General features: G+C 35.8%; 1 protein-coding gene across 1 annotated transcript; it reads left to right on the top strand.

Moving 5' to 3' along the window:
* Window positions 1-6035: 6035 nt before the first annotated feature.
* On the top strand, window positions 6036-18486 carry LOC128239348 (uncharacterized). The gene is made up of 5 exons (XM_052955967.1): window positions 6036-6530; window positions 12739-12862; window positions 13727-14205; window positions 14999-17107; window positions 18018-18486. Exons 1-4 carry the CDS (start codon window positions 6277-6279, stop codon window positions 15459-15461), a joined length of 1320 nt encoding a protein of 439 aa, XP_052811927.1. The 5' UTR covers window positions 6036-6276; the 3' UTR covers window positions 15462-17107; window positions 18018-18486.
* The last annotated feature ends 590 nt before the right edge of the window (window positions 18487-19076 follow it).

Raw genomic sequence — 19076 nt, 5'->3', positions numbered from 1 at the left:
TGGTAAGGGAGATCACTGTGTTCCTGATTGTTGTCTTATATGCGAGAGTAGCGCTATTTACTATATTAATTTATTGTATTTTTATAGGTGCACAATAATGGATACTTGATGGACGCACAAAAGAAACGTACTGACTTAATGCCTTATTTTGTTTTAACTCGTTTGGCCTAAATGATCAAAACAAAAACAAGCATATGATTAAACAGTTATAAGCCTTTATATTGGGGGTGGGGGGTTATCGCTAATACACACCTCATTCGCTATTTCCTAACAGGAATGTGCTGATAAAACTGACCCCGTTAAACGAGTGAACATAGGAACCCGCGCCTATTAACCCCCCCCCCCCCCTCACCCTAACCTTCAAATGACCGCCCCAACATTAAACCAAGACGCCAAGCACGAGAAGCCCCGCCAGAGTTCGCAGAGGCCATCTGCTGGTTGACAGATCGATCGCGAGAGCAAGGACATATAACACTTAGACAAAACATAACGTATACTAAAACTCTCTCAGTATTTCTTCTTAATACCCTCATGTTATCCCTACCAGCCCCACTTACGTTGAAACTACCTCTTCCATTCATGATGTACATCATTTATAAAACCGACCCTCTCTTTGTCCCCATCTATCTCAAATCCATCCCGACCCCTGCCCCGTAAGAAGTTTATATGCCATCTGCGGTTTTATTATTTAACTTTTAAATAGTTAGATGTTCATATTGTTTGCGGTGACTATCATCGCATTTTACTTGTTATTTGCTATACGGACACAATCGAGGCCATCATTCAAGAAACAATTCGTTTTAATCTCATATCTCATACATTCACAAAAAAGAACAACATTAAAACAAGGCTCGAATGTTAAAATATCCATTGTATTTTAGCATCATGTTGATAATTTTCAATTTTCAATTCATAATTCGCATACACAAACGTTCATTTAATTAAAACTGTACAGGCCATGATAACCGAATTAATATTTTAATATCGTTCAATGCAAGCGAGTGTTTTCGGATGTTTAAAACCCCCCACTATTTCATGCTTACTTCATCTGCATTAATTTATTTGTTTTGACGAGTATCACTTTTGATATGCCGTTAATCGTTCAAAATTAAAATTTTATTTTTAATGCATAAACATGTTTAACACGTTCCAAATTAATGATCAGAACAAAAAAAGCATATGATTTGTGTACAGATAATGAATTTTAACCGATATGTTAGTGTTTTCTAAACTCTGGTATTTGTGGCCACGTAGCTAGTAATGGAAATAGGCCATTTATAATGGCTAATGTTTTTCCTATCTGTACACAGGTCATATGCTTTTTTTTGTTATATATCATACAAGTCAGATGAGTTTAACATAATAATGAGTTAGCGTTAAAATAAAACACATTTTTTGCATCAACCTAAATTAAGCCCCTGTCAGTGTGTTTATTTATAATTCTTGAGTCAATTTCCACATCCACAATCATGTCGGCTGCAGCGTGTTGTGCAACGTTGGTCGGTGTAAGTAGTCTCTTCGTCCGTAGCCCAACCATTAATGACATCAGCACACGCTCGGACGGCGGTTATCAATGAAGTAAAACATGACATTCATTACCAGTTATTGCACCAGACATCGGGGCGTTGTCAATGAGGTAAAACATTACACTCATTGCGATCCATTGCAGTAGACATCAGGGCGTTGTTAATGACGTAAAACATTACACTCATTACGATCTATTGCACTACATACTAGGGCGTTGTCAATGAGGTAAAACATTACACTCATTGCGATCCATTGCAGCAGACATCAGGGCGTTGTCAATGAGGTAAACCATTACACTCATTACGATCCATTGCAGCAGACATCAAGGCGTTGTCAATGAGGTAAAACATTACACTCATTACGATCCATTGCGGCAGACATCAGGGCGTTGTCAATGAGGTAAAACATTACATTCATTACGATCTATTGCAGCAGACATCAGGGCGTTGTCAATGAGGTAAAACATTACACTCATTACGTCCATTGCAGCAGACATCAGGCCGTTGTCAATGAGGTAAAACATTACACTCATTACGATCTATTGCACCAGACATCAGGCCGTTGTCAATGAGGTAAAACATTACACTCATTACGATCCATTGCTGCAGACATCAGGGGGTTGTCAATGAGGTTAAACATTACACTCATTACGATCTATTGCACCAGACATCAGGGCGTTGTCAATGAGGTAAAACATTACACTCATTACGATCTATTGCATCAGACATCAGAGCGTTGTCAATGAGGTGAAATATTAGACTCATTTCGATCTATTGCCAGACATCAGGGCGTTGTCAATGAGGTAAAACATTACACTCATTACGATCCATTGCAGCTGACATCAGGGCGTTGTCAATGAGGTAAAACATTACACTCATTACGATCTATTGCACAAGACATCAGGGCGTTGTCAATGACGTAAAACATTACACTCATTACGATCTATTGCATCAGACATCAGAGCGTTGTCAATGAGATGAAATATTAGACTCATTTCGATCTATTGCCAGACATCAGGGCGTTGTCAATGAGGTAAAACATTACACTCATTACGATCTATTGCACCAGACATCAGAGCGTTGTCAATGAGGTAAAACATTACACTCATTACGATTCATTGCAGCAGACATCAGGGCGTTGTCAATGAGGTAAAACATTACACTCATTACGATCCATTGCAGCAGACATCAGGGCGTTGTCAATGAGGTAAAACATTACATTCATTACGATTTATTGCAGCAGACATCAGGAGGTTGTCAATGACATAAAACATTACACTCATTACGATCTATTGCAGCAGACATCGGAGCGTTGTCAATGAGGTGAAATATTTGACTCATTTTGATCTTTTGCCAGACATCAGGGCGTTGTCAATGAGGTGAAACATTACACTCATTACGATCTATTGCACTACATACTAGGGCGTTGTCAATGAGCTAAAACATTACACTCATTACGATCCATTGGAGCAGACATAAGGGCGTTGTCATTGAGGTAAATCATTACACTCATTACGATCTATTGCACTACATACTAGGGCGTTGTCAATGACGTAAAACATTACATTCATTACGATCTATTGCACTACATACTAGTGCGTTGTCAATGAGGTAAAATATTACACTCATTTCGATCTATTGCCAGATATCAGGGCGTTGTCAATGAGGTAAAACATTACACACATTACGATCCATTGCAGCAGACATCAGGAGGTTGTCAATGACATAAAACATTACACTCGTTACGATCTATTGCTGCAGACATCAGGAGGTTGTCAATGACATAAAACATTACACTCATTACGATATATTGCACCAGACATCAGAGCGTTGTCAATGAAGTGAAATATTACACTCATTTCGATCTATTGCCAGACATCAGGGCGTTGTCAATGATTTAAAACATTACACTCATTACGATCTATTGCACTAGAGATCAGGGGGTTGTCAATGAGGTAAAACATTACACTCATTACGATCTATTGCACCAGACATCAGGGCGTTGTCAATGACGTAAAACATTACACTCATTACGATCTATTGCATCAGACATCAGAGCGTTGTCAATGAGATGAAATATTAGACTCATTTCGATCAATTGCCAGACATCAGGGCGTTGTCAATGAGGTAAAACATTACACTCATTACGATATATTGCAGCAGACATCAGAGCGTTGTCAATGAGGTAAAACATTACACTCATTACGATTCATTGCAGCAGACATCAGGGCGTTGTCAATGAGGTAAAACATTACACTCATTACGATCCATTGCAGCAGACATCAGGGCGTTGTCAATGAGGTAAAACATTACATTCATTACGATTTATTGCAGCAGACATCAGGAGGTTGTCAATGACATAAAACATTACACTCATTACGATCTATTGCAGCAGACAACAGAGCGTTGTCAATGAGGTGAACTATTTGACACATTTTGATCTATTGCCAGACATCAGGGCGTTGTCAATGAGGTGAAACATTACACTCATTACGATTTATTGCACTACATACTAGGGCGTTGTCAATGAGCTAAAACATTACACTCATTACGATCCATTGGAGCAGACAAAAGGGCGTTGTCAATGAGGTAAAACATTACACTCATTACGATCTATTGCACTACATACTAGGGCGTTGTCAATGACGTAAAACATTACATTCATTACGATCTATTGCACTACATACTAGGGCGTTGTCAATGAGGTAAAATATTACACTCATTTCGATCTATTGCCAGATATCAGGGCGTTGTCAATGAGGTAAAACATTACACACATTACGATCCATTGCAGCAGACATCAGGGCGTTGTCAATGACATAAAACATTACACTCGTTACGATCTATTGCAGCAGACATCAGGAGGTTGTCAATGACATAAAACATTACACTCATTACGATATATTGCACCAGACATCAGAGCGTTGTCAATGAGGTAAAATATTACACTCATTTCGATCTATTGCCAGACATCAGGGCGTTGTCAATGATTTAAAACATTACACTCATTACGATCTATTGCACTAGACATCAGGGGGTTGTCAATGAGGTAAAACATTACACTCATTACGATCTATTGCACCAGACATCAGTGCGTTGTCAATGACGTAAAACATTACACTCATTACGATCTATTGCACCAGACATCAGGGCGTTGTCAATGAGGTAAAACATTACACTCATTACGATCCATTGCAGCAGACATCAGGGCGTTGTCAATGAGGTAAAACATTACACTCATTACGATCTATTGCACTACATACTAGGGCGTTGTCAATGAGGTAAAACATTACATTCATTACGATCTATTGCAGCAGACATCAGGAGGTTGTCAATGACATAAAACATTACACTCATTACGATCTATTGCACCAGACATCGGGCGTTGTCAATGAGGTGAAATATTTGACTCATTTTGATCTATTGCCAGACATCAGGGCGTTGTCAATGAGGTGAAACATTACACTCATTACGATCTATTGCACTACATACTAGGGCGTTGTCAATGAGCTAAAACATTACACTCATTACGATCCATTGGAGCAGACATAAGGGCGTTGTCAATGAGGTAAAACATTACACTCATTACGATCTATTGCACTACATACTAGGGCGTTGTCAATGACGTAAAACATTACATTCACTACGATCTATTGCAATACATACTAGGGCGTTGTCAATGAGGTAAAATATTACACTCTTTTCGATCTATTGCCAGACATCAGGGCGTTGTCAATGAGGTAAAACATTACACTCATTACGATCCATTGCAGCAGACATCAGGGCGTTGTCAATGAGGTAAACCATTACACTCATTACGATATATTGCAGCAGACATCAGGAGGTTGTCAATGACATAAAACATTACACTCATTACGATCTATTGCACCAGACATCAGAGCGTTGTCAATGAGGTGAAATATTACACTCATTTCGATCTATTGCCAGACATCAGGGCGTTGTCAATGATTTAAAACATTACACTCATTACGATCTATTGCACCAGACATCAGGGGGTTGTCAATGGCATAAAACATTACACTCATTACGATCTATTGCACCAGACATCAGGGCGTTGTCAATGACGTAAAACATTACACTCATTACGATTTATTGCATCAGACATCAGGGCGTTGTCAATGACATAAAACATTACACTCATTACGATCTATTGCACCAGACATCAGGGTGTTGTCAATGACGTAAAACATTACACTCTTTATGACTTCTAAATCAAGAGGGGAGAAGAGTGTGTCTATCTTTAAGTTAGTTAAACAAATCAATTTGATAATAGATCAACATCCTAGCTCTTGACCAATTCACATGTAAGATTAAAGTGTTATCAATAGCATTTGTATACCATGACATTATCATCTAAACAATTGGAAATAATACTAAATTTAAATACCCGTTCACGTGCTTGTCATGTTCTGATAAAAATGTACTTTTATACAGAATTTCAGAACTTTCATTATTGTTAAAATCAAATTATTGATTGATTTGGACCTGATAGACCTTCTTTCTTACTTGAAATAATCAATATACTTGAAGGTGGCGGGCGGATTTGTACTCTTATTTGTTTTAATGAACGTAATTTCTTATGCAGCTTACTTCAAGAGTAACTGAACACTTTACATAGTTGTATTACGGAAATATACGGACATTACGCACAATGCTGATATAATAAACGATTGCAGACGTCGAAGTTGCTTTACGCAGACTGGTACAGAAAGGAGAAACCCGAAATACAATGAAAGGACTAAAACCAATACGAGAACATTCTAAAGAACCAAAAGACGATGACAATTTGGAAGGCCTGGAAGACCCCGTGAACGGTGAGGAGTCTGATGAGGATGAAGATGCTGGCGTTGAACTCTCAGAGGTCATCTCTGAACGCGTACAGCACTTTGTTAAGCGTTTTGCTAAAGGATTTGGAAGCGGTGTGGCTGTATACTCCGGAATAAAGGTGGTCACAGCCCTAATGAGAAATCCTTTCAGAGAAGGGTACACGTTTATTTTTATTGCTCTTATAATCAGTATAAAATATGCAGTTTATACCCCATAGTTTTGTTTCAAAGGCATTACATGGGATAATCAGACTGTGTATAATAGAACCCAATAAGTACGTTTTAGTCTTCTTAGCTACATGTAGATACATTATGAGCCGATTATTCAGAACTTTGTTAAAGTTAACAACGTGATTAACGACATCGTTCTTAACTTTTACACGTGAACTATTTGACTATTTAATGACGTGCCCAGATATTGAGATATAAATAAGTTCAGCTGAAAAACGTCTCAAATCTTGTAAGAAATACAACAGATCATAAGTGTATCCATTAAACTTCCAGAGCAGTAATGACTTGAAAGTTAACAATGCTGACGTTAACAACGTTGTTAACTTAAACAAAGTTCTGAACAATCGGCCCAATGAATTTTGCGTGACGTTGTTCCACGGTAAGGGACGCAATCTGTCAACGAGTAAACAACAAAATATCATAACAACCAAAAATGTCAATTGAATATTAAGATAAAATGGTAAGCATATATGATATATACCGGTGGAGGCGTTATTCCGAAACGTTTTCAATAAATTAACTTTACTACGTGTTAATATAACTAGTACGATTTTATTATTTATTCATTATTTAGTTAGTGTCAGAAATTGATCCGAAAAATGCACTTATAAACTCAGAAACTCTTCGCCCAGAGCTACCAATATAATTCTTATTTTTTAATAGTTTTACTTCTCAGAAATATTGTCTATCTATCGTACTGCGTGTGCATGTATAAGACGGGCCATTCGTTATTAGTAGAGAGGCCTTATTTTGCTTTCATATTTTAGTATTTATATATCAATACGTATTTCCTTATTATGACTATTATTATCATTATCTGTATTTAGCATAAGTGCTTGATATGAAGACAATATCAGTGCTTGATATGAAGACAATATCACTTGAATACATTCATAGTACATACATACTCATAAACATTTGAACTTCATATCTATAAATAAATCTAACCTCTTTATCAACGTCTATACATGTTAAAATTAACAATCGATGTATAATTTTATGTTTGCAATTTAAAGCTTGACCTTCGTACACATTTGCAATTTACACACTCTTATACTAAATATGGATATATTGGATAACGTGTTTTTGTCTTTGAATGCGCCAACTTTTTGTGCAAATGTCTTGAAAACAGTGATATAAAAAATAACATCGCAGTTTTTCATATTTTGGTTCGAAAATTTATGTTTTGTAGCGATGAACGTTACTAACGCCTTAAGAAAAATGAAATTTTCAGCATTTTTCCAGACAATAGAGATATGTTTCATTGTGAGTTAGCGTATAAGACTGGAATGAAGGCATTTCTGAGACAAAGATTATAACAAATCCCATAACTGTCAGTCTTTGAGGGTACAGCTTTAAATATCATAGGCGTTAAAGCTGCACTCTCACAGATTGAAAGCTTTGACAACTTTTTTTATTTTTTGTCCTGGAACGAGTCATTTTTTTGCAAAAATCGATGGAAACAAGTGATATAAGACTGCTGACAAACAATTAAATCGCAGATTTTTATATTGCAGTTCAAAAAATAATGTTTTTTTTTGCAGTTTTCTTTAACCGTTAGTAATGGTTTAAGCCATTCAACATTAATTTTCGAACGGAACTATCCAAATCTGCGATCTGATCTTTTGCCAGCAATCTTTAATCATTGGTTTGCAGATATTTTCAAGACAAAAAAGTTGTAAAAACGGTAAATCTGTGAGAGTGCCGCTTTAAAAAAGTAAACACGGAACAGTTGATATATTAGTGTTATAGTTTTGTTATTCTACTATGTGTGTACGTGAGGTGATATCTAGCGAGTATTAAAAGGGACTGACTTATGTTTTGGAACCAACTGTTTTTCTGGCAATGCATCTAAACACTTATATTTTTTCTCTTTGATACCGATATTGTAGGCAGAAATACACTTAATGTATCAAGCGATATTCTGGTTTTAGTGGAATGCGAACCCATGCCGGTAGTCTAGCAAAGATAAGAAAACTGACAACAAAACCTCACGCCCACAAGGACTCATACACAAACATAGGGATGACTTAACCTTAAAGCCTTTTGTTGAATCTCGTTACACACGCTATTCAAAATTGTCAACTTCAATGACAACAATTGAGCATAACAGCATTTAATAGTTGAATGTATCCAGTATCTTATTTTGAACACCCCTAATTATTTGCCACACTTAATTTCGTCATAGAAAAAGAGTGCATTTTACAAAAACATGAGCGAATCCCTTTAGCGTGAAACTAATGCTAAGAAAATGAAAGAACACATCGTGTTGCGATCTATGTTGTACGCACAGATAGATATTTGAACGTCCTCATAAACAAGATTACTTAATAAAAATATAGCAAACGTGCGTGCAAACTTATATTATCAGTTTAATCATGTATATAATAATTCGTTTTAACCTATCAATACAAGTTTATACAATTTTATATTATTTTCAAAAGGCTAACGATTTTCAATGGCTGTCAGACTTTTCAACCCGAAGACTTTTCAACCCCTTTGTGATTTGTGAAATCAAAGACTTTTCAACCCCTTTGTCATTTCAACCACTAAAAGTGCTAGGACTTTTCAACCCCCCTCAAAACAAAGACTTTTCAACCCCTAATAATGCAAAAATGCAACAAACAGTTCAAAGAAAATACATAACAAATATAAAATACATATAAAATATACATAAGAACATATACTCATACAATAATTCATAAAATAATACATGGATTCATGGAGTTTCAAATGCTTTTAAATTACAAATAGAATAACATAGAATAATAATTATATCAAGCCTAGATGAAACAGTTTTAGACAGTGAATAAACAACATTATGGCCGGAAGAATAAAAGGGGTTTTATCACTGCTTTTAAAATGTGTTGATTAAATGTTACAAACATAAACCAGTGTGACATAAGATTGTATTAATGTTTTTTCTCAGATTAAAAAAAATCATTCTATTATTAAAGCTGCACTCTCACATATTGAACGTTTTGACAACTAATTTATTTTTTGCCTTGGAACTAGCCAATTTTAGCGAAAATCGATGGCAACTAGTGATACCAGACTGCTGACAAAAATAGATCCAAAATTGATATTTTATGCATTTTTCTTAAACCGTTAGTAACGGCTTATGCCATAAAACATTAATTTTCGAACGGAAATTTGTAAATCTGCGATCTGATCTTTTGTCAGCAATCTTTTATTAGTGGTTTGTAGATATTTACGCAAAAATTTGCTCTTTCCAAGACAAAAATTAAAAAAAAAGTTGTGAAAATGGTATATATGTGAGAGTGCAGCTAAAATTGGCTTATATATATGTAAAAAAAATGCTATAAGCATTGTATTGTTTTATGCAATTAAAGAATGAAGGTCGCACATCCATTAATGGGCAGCAAGTGTGACATAGTCATAAATTCTTAAGGGATTAAGGGGCTTCATGACACTTTTTTATTTAGGTTATAGTGACTTGAAAATGACAGTTCAAATTAAGGTTGTAATACCCTGATGGCCATCATTTAAAACTATGCGCAGCTTGTTAAATTTTGTGTATGATTTTCGGATTTAAAAAACTGAACAAAAATAATTTAACTTATTTACCCTACCCCCCAGTGCTCAGAGTTAATAGATAATACTTTATTGATTTCATTATCAGCAACTAAAATTGAACTGTACTGAAATAGCAATATGGTACTACAACAAAATGTTTCGACCGCTGACCTTTTTTAAAGTAATAAAAGTTTAACAAATTTTCAAGTAGAGGTTTTTATGGGTGTTCTACAAGCAAATGGAGATTGCTCGGTAAATCCTTCTTTGCATTTATTTTCTTTTGCAATTTTTCAATTCTGGTATTTAAATATATACTCACATCATCATGTGAGGTATTGCAACTAATGGCTAGATGCCAGCTAGAGCACATTTTGAGTAATATATATTCTAGTTAAGCAAATCCACTGTTTAAAAAAATCATATATTTAATCGAAGGTATTATTTGCCTTCATCAAACAAGTGATTAGTAAATCAATGCAACACCTTTGACTAATTTTAATCCAATACTTTGTAGTAAAGAGAAACAAATAACACTAACAAATCTTTAATTGTATTTCAAAAACAATTTGTGTAATTTGTTAAGTTTCTTGCCAAAAAATAATAAAATAATAAAGACAACACCTGGCTGACAAAAATAATAGGGGTTGAAAAGTCTTTGATATAGGGGTTGAAAAGTCTTCAATATTGCTATTAAAATATGTCAACTAGGGGTTGAAAAGTCTTTGATATAGGGGCTGAAAAGTCCAGACAGGTAGGGGTTGAAAAGTCTTTGAAATAGGGATTGAAAAGTCTAAGGGTTGAAAAGTCTTCGTTTTGAGAAGGGGTTGAAAAGTCTTGGGGTTGAAAAGTCCTGCTCCCTTTTCTATCAACACGCGATCAATATGAAAAAGTACGATATATATCATACAATGCCATAAACTGTCTTACGGAACCTAACAGAGTTTCATCTTAAATTGTGGGTTAATGTTAATCACTCCTAAATATGATAAATGCGTGTGAGAAGATTAGATATCGTGCGATTCGATTTGTCAAGCAAGTTAACTAATCAGACAAAATTGTACTCATAAAGAAACTGTCCTACATCTGAACTAAAAAAATATGCTGCTTTTGTCTTGATGTTTTTTGTTGATTTTCTAGGCTGTAGGCCGCTAGGCCGGCAGACTTTTATAACCCTATCTCGGAAATCGCATCGGCACATTTTTTTACTTTTGGCGAATTAATGAGCGCACGGGCGTATCAACCCCAGCGCAGTTAGATCTGCGTTGGTCAACGACCTAATTTATATTAACATTTACATCGAAATACCTAGTAAGCAATCTGCTTCAATAGCTACGGACTGCGTTCTGCATAATAATTAGCTAAGCCTTGAGCATGTAGCATAATGCATATGCATATTTAAAAATCACTGATATAAATGAGTAATCTGTTCATTTTGTGAAATAGGTTGAAGGCATTATTAAGGTACATGTACATCAAACATACAGGGAAGAAATAGTATTCGAATGATTCGATCCAGAGGTGTGTGTCGTTGTAGAAGGAAGCCTTAAGCATTTTGTTGGGATCGTTTGGTTAAGCCGGCATACAGTGGAAGTAAATTAAATACACCTAAGTCAAGTTTGAATTGTAGAGTAGATTTTTCTAAAAAGTCCTAAATGCTTTATTCGTGACAGTTTATGAAACCAAAGCTCCAGATAAGGTTTTATATAATATTGAGAATTACTCCATACCTTATAAGTAACTATTTGGCGAATTCCACATTTCAAAATTATGCAATATACTATCTTTAGATTTTTATGTTAATAATTATGTTTTACAATTGCATGACTATACTCACAAAACTTTGCATGCCGAAAGCCATTCAGCGCTTTTAGCGCTTTGATATGTATAATGCAAGCGGGCCTTTCTTTCTTTTCTCTTAATCACAGTTTGACTGGTCCAGCGTTGTGAAGTTCTGCACATGGTTTTATAAAAATAAAATACGTTACATTGTCACCCGATAACGTAGCCATCTGTAATTGGTCTCATTTTGGCTGTCGACATAGCATATACAAATGTTTTCCTAATGTCAGTTCCATTTAGACGAAGACCGATTTAAGGCTGCTTTCTGCTATTAAAGAACGATAACTCTCGAGTGACTCGAGCGATATATCTGGTTATTTAACTTGTTCGAAATAGTATTCCAATTCACATTCTTACAAAAGTTGTTTATGATTGGACATACAACTTAAGTTATCAGACAATATAATAGACGCTGCCAGCTAGCCCCTACGCCGCCCGCCAGCACGTACGCCGCCCGCCAGCCCTTACGCCGCCCGCCAGGACGTACGTCGCCCGTGAAATCTTTAAATACCCTGTTCTATGAATGCGCGTAAAACAACCCCTTTGCTCAATGTCGCTAATTTCATTTTTTCACTCTTGATTGAATACCTTAATATATAAAGGTCAAAAACAAGATACGTACAATAATACACCACAATATATTTTTCCTTCGTCTCTAGAAATAACAGTTAAGTCAATTACCTATCTTATGATCGATTATGTTCTGGCTACCGTGGGAAAGTATGTGTACGTGACATTAATCTTACTTTGTTTGCCAGTTTACCAAAGATTCGAGCAGATGTCCTAGCTAAAGATGGACTGAAGTTTGCCACATTTATGGGTCTGTTCCCCAGCATATACGATCTGGCTGTAGAACTGCTGGAACAATACCGGGGCAAGAGGGTACGTACATTTTTGCGTAGAGCTCGAAATGACTTTATGAGAGAAGCTAAACTCATCAAACAAAACAGTCCATCCATCACAAATGTTATATTACCAGTTTACGGCATAGGGAAGTTACACAAATCTTATTTGATGTGCTTGAAGTGCATTATGATTTACGGGTAACAGTATGTAATCAAGGGAATTTGGGCCGGATGGACTGTTTTGTTAATTAAGTTTAGCTCCTATTATATTCGCATAACTCCCCAGTCACATCTGTTATATCATGCTGACCTTTCTTTACTCAACACTTCATTTTTAAGTTTGCGGCACCGTTAAAAACAGTGATGAAATTACAATATATTAAAGAATGGAAAATGCAACCGAACTTATAATTTATTACTTTTTATCCTGTTTTGCTTCTTAGAAAGATGAAAACAATATTACATATTGTATGCTCTATATTATTTTAACATGTTCACTTCACATCCCACGTCCAATATTAAACACATTTCAGTATCACCAAAACTATTGAGGAGTTTTATTAACGCCACTTCATGCACATGCCACATTTCAGCTCGATTTTGCTTTTTATACACCAGCTGTTGCATATCGCGCAACAAAAAATCAGATATAATAAATGTTGAAGAAGGTCTACTGTTTTTGCACAAATGTCAAATTAAATCATGACTGAAGCAACAATGGAAATTAAACCCTTTGCTACATTGCCGTAGCTGCAGTCTTTAGAATGTTTAGCACAACAGCCATTTCATACACATTTATGTCTGTTTGAAGAAGAATTTGTTACATAGTTGTCAGAATATGATCAAATTGCACATAATAAAACCATTCGATGACCATAAATAAATGAAATTATACTTTCAGGATGACTGGAACAGTGCGCTTGCAGGGGGAATAGCCGGACTGGCGATGGTGGTCGAGGACCGCACAAGACGTAGAATCTACTGTCTGTTCGCCATCGCTCGTGCGATCGGGGCGATGATTTCCACCCTCGTCAAACGCGGATTACTTCCGTCGGTCCCTTACAGCGAAACTGCCCTGTTTTGCTCCTGTACCTCTTTTCTCGTGTACTGCACCGCTCTGCAGCCACAATATCTCTTCACTGGGTATTACAAATCAGTACTGAAGTGGTCCAGGGATTATACGGATGAAAAACTCAAGAAACTGTTCAGAGAGCATGGGGACACATTTCTGACCTGTGCTGATGTCGGACTGCATGATCAAAACTGCACGATTCACGCAGCCATAGACTTCGCTCAGAGTATTCCTCCGTTTGCCAAATTGTACCTTCCCATTCATATGGCACCGGTGATATTCTTCAAGTACAAACAGTTTTTCAAAAGGTAAGTTTTGATAAGACATGTTAAAGAAATAATGCACCGAGTTTACAAAATTAAACGCTTGATGTTATGCGACTTACAATAATGCGAATAAAAATACCACTATATTCAAATAAATTTACAACGTTAAATTAATGTGAATTCGAAAGCAAGCTCTTGGTGAGAATTCGAGGGGAATAGATAATTAAAGACAATTACGAAGACAATGGCAAATACCTTACATACCACCACTATTCAAAACGTCCTCCGTCAATACTAGGTTTCTTTGAATTAACTGAACTGGCAATAAACGTGCGAAATTAAAGCAATGTTCATATACCCTAATACATATAGCTTTATTAGTTACTGTTATGGATCTAGCTTATGTTTTAAAATTCATTAATCTACATTACCTAGTCTTGGATAATGACAGGCATTTACCAGTTACAGTTTGGGGACACTCAAAAATATGGATTCGATATTTATAGCCTGTGAGCTGGAAAGAGTAAACTAACGCTTGTCACGCCTACAGTCTTTCAGCGCATTCAGCGCTTTCATTTATATTTTGAATCTCTCTCCCAGTAATATCTACTCATTAGGATATAAATCGGTAATTTGGATTGTTTTCCGTGACTAGTGTTCAAGATATTTAAATAAAGAATTCCTATTTTACATTCTTTGATCACAGCCATAACTATCTCATTCGTATCTCATTCATATTTCCCCTTGATCGACTTGGATAAAAGAAATAACGTGTATGTCCGCTTGCGATATTCTTTATTTGTGGCGATCAATGGATCTTTTTACTTTATTTCAGGCCAAAACAAGTATTGAAGACTGTTGTAAAGAATACCTTCTGGTCTACAGCCTTTCTGGCTACGATGGTCATGGTAGCGAAGTACGCTATTTGCCTGCTGCGAAACCTTCAACATCGCCCTCCTCCTTTAAGGCCATGGATACCAGCCGCAGCAGGGATCCTGGCGGGGTTGGGCGTTCTGTTTGAGGGAACGCATCGTCGAAGAGAGTTGTCCTTGTTTCTTATACCTCACACCTTATATGCCGTCTACCTTTGGGCGAAAGAGGCGAAGATTGTACGTCACATCCCGAACAGCTCTATTCTGCTCTTCGCGCTCGCGTTGGTACCGATAATGCACGCGTACGAACGAGAACCTGAATCATTGAATCTGCTTCTGCACAGTGCGTTGAAGTTCTTTGTTGGTAAAAGGATGAGCACAGTGGAAAGAAAGAAGAGAAGAACCATTAGCGAAATGAGCATCTGAAACAGAAGGCAACACATAAACAGTACGCTTGAATCAAAACATGAAGAAGTGATTCCATTTAGTGCCACCAGTGGTCACTCAAATGCAAAGGACGATCGAATAATGTTGTTATCATGATTGTTATAACACGTATATTTAGGAATTTGTTTTAATTCAAACACAGGTGTCACATTTAATGCAGACGACTGTCTCGATTCAAATCGTCAAAATCATTAAAAACAGTAAATGAATTGTATTGTCTGTAAATATGATGTATGGGACTGCATTTTGAAAGTGTTATATTTATAAACATACTTCAGTCTTAATTAACACTTTTGTCTGGATGACAACCTATGCATATCCTCATCAATGCTTAATCATCATCAACAAATAATACTAACTCATTATTCTCTAAATTAGAATATTGCGGTTTTACAGTGGAAACTGCTGACGACAGAATAACTAGGGGGAACATAATTGTACGAAAATGCTGAATTTCAATTACAAGAACAACATGTTGAAACAATACACATATTTAAGATGCCAAGGGGGTGCTTGTTAATTTAGGTGATTGACAGTAAAATACCTTTTCTTGCAAGTTTTGAGCTACGACGTGATTTTTTTCTCGACATGAATATACCCGCCTCTTTTTCCCTTTAAAGACACCCATCTAAAAATATTTAAACACAATCGTTAGATTTTTGCCTTATAATACCTGGAAATACAGAATTGTAATTACGACGATCATTTTCTTTTAAGTATTAATTTATTAGACACAAAATGAATCTTAAAGTTCGCGAAGCAGTGTGGTAGTTGGTCATACTTTAAAAAGATCGAAAATGATATTAATTCAGTTAATTGTTAATCTTCATGTTATGAAATTGCTGCAGTTTTTTCACAATTCGTTTCCTACTAAATTACTATTCATGAGCACCACAACCTATTCATTGGCACCACAACGTTCAGAAAATCGAGCATAGTGCAGCAAGTATAACCAACAAAGTTGTAAAATTTGTAACGCGGCAACCTTTTGTCAATAAAAAAGTCACACACATGTAAAGAAAATGCTTAAACCTAAGGTACCAGAACAATTCTCACGAATATCCAGATTTTTACGTTGTCAACACTAACGTAAAGCAAGTTATGCAAGTTCTAGACGATCAGATATTTAATTTTATTCAAAACTTTTACATTTAGAACAACTCATGGCCATTCCTATGTGGAACTACATTCCCCATTTTTTAAATTTACTCGCATACACCTCTAAAATTGAAAAATAAGAAACCATACTCACTGTTTACATCTATATTTCAATCATTGGCACTATAACGGAAGACGCGTTGGAGAATTTTCAACACATAACAAAATGTTATGGCTCCAATGATTACCCGCCGTGTGTTTAGCAAGTTTGCTTCTGTAATTTTAGTGTTAGCCTAGACGTCAAGATAGATATAGGTCATAAACCTACGAAGCCTATCTTTGCATACACCCCAGGTGCAGTGAATAGCAGAAGTGCCTAGCATACGATAATTTACAACAGAAATGGTTGTGGGATAAACACACATAAGTATCATAAACTGCAACAGGTTTTAGAATGTCTCTTGCAAAATATGTTCAGGAGTATAATTCAACAGACGAGGATGGTGAATGCAGCAAGTCGTCGGGAGGTATCTATGAACCATTTTATCAAAGTTTAATCGTTCATTGTGAAAAAAGACTTGCGATTTATTAATTATAACATCTTTTCCGTTTATATTGGAAATATACATGTGTTTTAGACAACAGAATATCGTTGCCGTTTAATTCTTATGTGCACACGTGTTAAGAGTAAAGTTTTTATTCCGTTGATATCGTTTACATGTATTTAAGATTATATTGTAAAAAGAGGATATGATTTGGGTTTTAATGCTTTATTCAACTGTTTATCGCACACGTTGTTGTTGGATTTGTGGTATTTTCTAAAGAGAAACATACCTTTGAATGAGAAAAAATAAAGCATGACGTTCAATTCCGACCGAGGGCTTAACAAGCCGGTGCCGACAGCGCTATTTAATTATTATGTTAAAGTGCTAACAGTACATTAAAAAAACTTTGATTTTTGATGATGCTATTTCACATACTGAATTTAACCGAAAATAATCAGTGTGTTTTACTGTTTGTTTGTTCTTTTTTTCGAAAGTGTTTCTGTGTTTGTTTGAATATGCTATTTTTGCAAGACAGAGCTAACGACAAAGGAAGATGAACGAGAGGCGTAACTTGAGATTCTGTTAAAACCCCCCAGCTGAAATTGAATCGGTATCAAAGAGGCCAACACACCGCAAGCGTATATCGGACTTGAAAAAGATGTTTTGATATTAACAATTTAAAATTATATTCGGCATGGTGAAATTGAATCGGTATCAAAGAGGCAAGCACACCGCAAGCGTATATATTTCGGACATGAAATAGATGTTTGTAGATCTTAACAATTTAAATTTCTATTCGGCAAAGGAATAAATAACTTTTGCTGTGAGCCAAGACATTAATTGACATACCGGTATGTTACGGCTACATTATGATCTTAATTCTTTTATTCAGATTTGGCTATGCTGGAAGACAGCATCTACAATCCAACATCACCGAGGTTAATGTTTTCCGCACACCTGTCTGCCTCATTGACAACACTCACACCATTCAAGATCGTTATCTATGACGTAGCGGAGTCAAACGATGATGACGTGTATAATCCATGTACTGGGCGCTTTAAGGCAAACTTAAATGGACTACATGTGTTTTTTGTGACAATTTCTACTGCGTCAAAAGTGTTCGAAGAAGATGAATCGGTTTGTTTGATCCATAACTTTCATCCGATAGATACGTCCAAAGTGACTATACTCACTGCCCGAAAAGGTGTTTGTAAGACAAAGACGTTCCGGACAGAAGTGAGCATGCGCAAAGGAGACGAGCTGTGGATAATGCGAATATCAGATGACAAAAAACAACCATCAAAGCAAGTTTTGTATTATACGTCATTTTCAGGTGGTTTATTAAAAGAATCTAAAGAGTAGTGTTTCTTTGAAATATATATTAAGATATATACACACAATAGAGAGTTAAATGAGAGAGAGAGAGAGCGATATGCGTTTACTACATGGAATAAAATACAACTCATTCTGAGTACCAGCACTGATGTATAAAGTTTAATAAAAAACACATTCTAGAAACAGTTAGATATTTATTTTTAGATTTTAAACAAAATACCATGTTTATACCAACTTGTTATATATAATATATACTATACTATATATTATTGTAATAGTAATCATGAATTAGCTTTATATTATAACACCTGAAAGGTCATAAACTTATACAAGGGTTTCAAATGATGTTCATGCAATAATGTGCATTATTGTTTTTTTCTTAAAGCCATGCAAACTGAATTCATTTTACATGTAAAATGTAGTACCTTCTTTGACACTTTAACTCATTATACTACTGTAAAATAGTCTTGGTTATAGGCATCAGCATGCTCCGGAAAAACAACAACAATAATGTGTCATGAAGTAGCTTATATACTTTTTATACATTTGTAATAAATACGCTTTCATTGCAAACAGTATCTAACAAACCAAAATGCAACCGAAGCACTTTATCAGT

This window comes from Mya arenaria, chromosome 6, assembly GCF_026914265.1.
Source record: "Mya arenaria isolate MELC-2E11 chromosome 6, ASM2691426v1".
Classification (NCBI taxonomy): Eukaryota; Metazoa; Mollusca; class Bivalvia; order Myida; family Myidae; genus Mya; species Mya arenaria.
Note: the sequence above shows the minus strand (reverse complement) of the source record. Positions and strands in the feature narration are given on the sequence as shown.

Excerpts from the sequence above, each read along its gene's own strand:
- LOC128239348 (XM_052955967.1), top strand. The coding sequence starts at position 6,277 with ATGAAAGGACTAAAACCAATACGAGAACATTCTAAAGAACCAAAAGAC. Across the intron at positions 12,863-13,726 it reads AACAATACCGGGGCAAGAGG|GATGACTGGAACAGTGCGCT; the intron begins GTACGTACATTT and ends TTATACTTTCAG. Across the intron at positions 14,206-14,998 it reads TACAAACAGTTTTTCAAAAG|GCCAAAACAAGTATTGAAGA; the intron begins GTAAGTTTTGAT and ends ACTTTATTTCAG.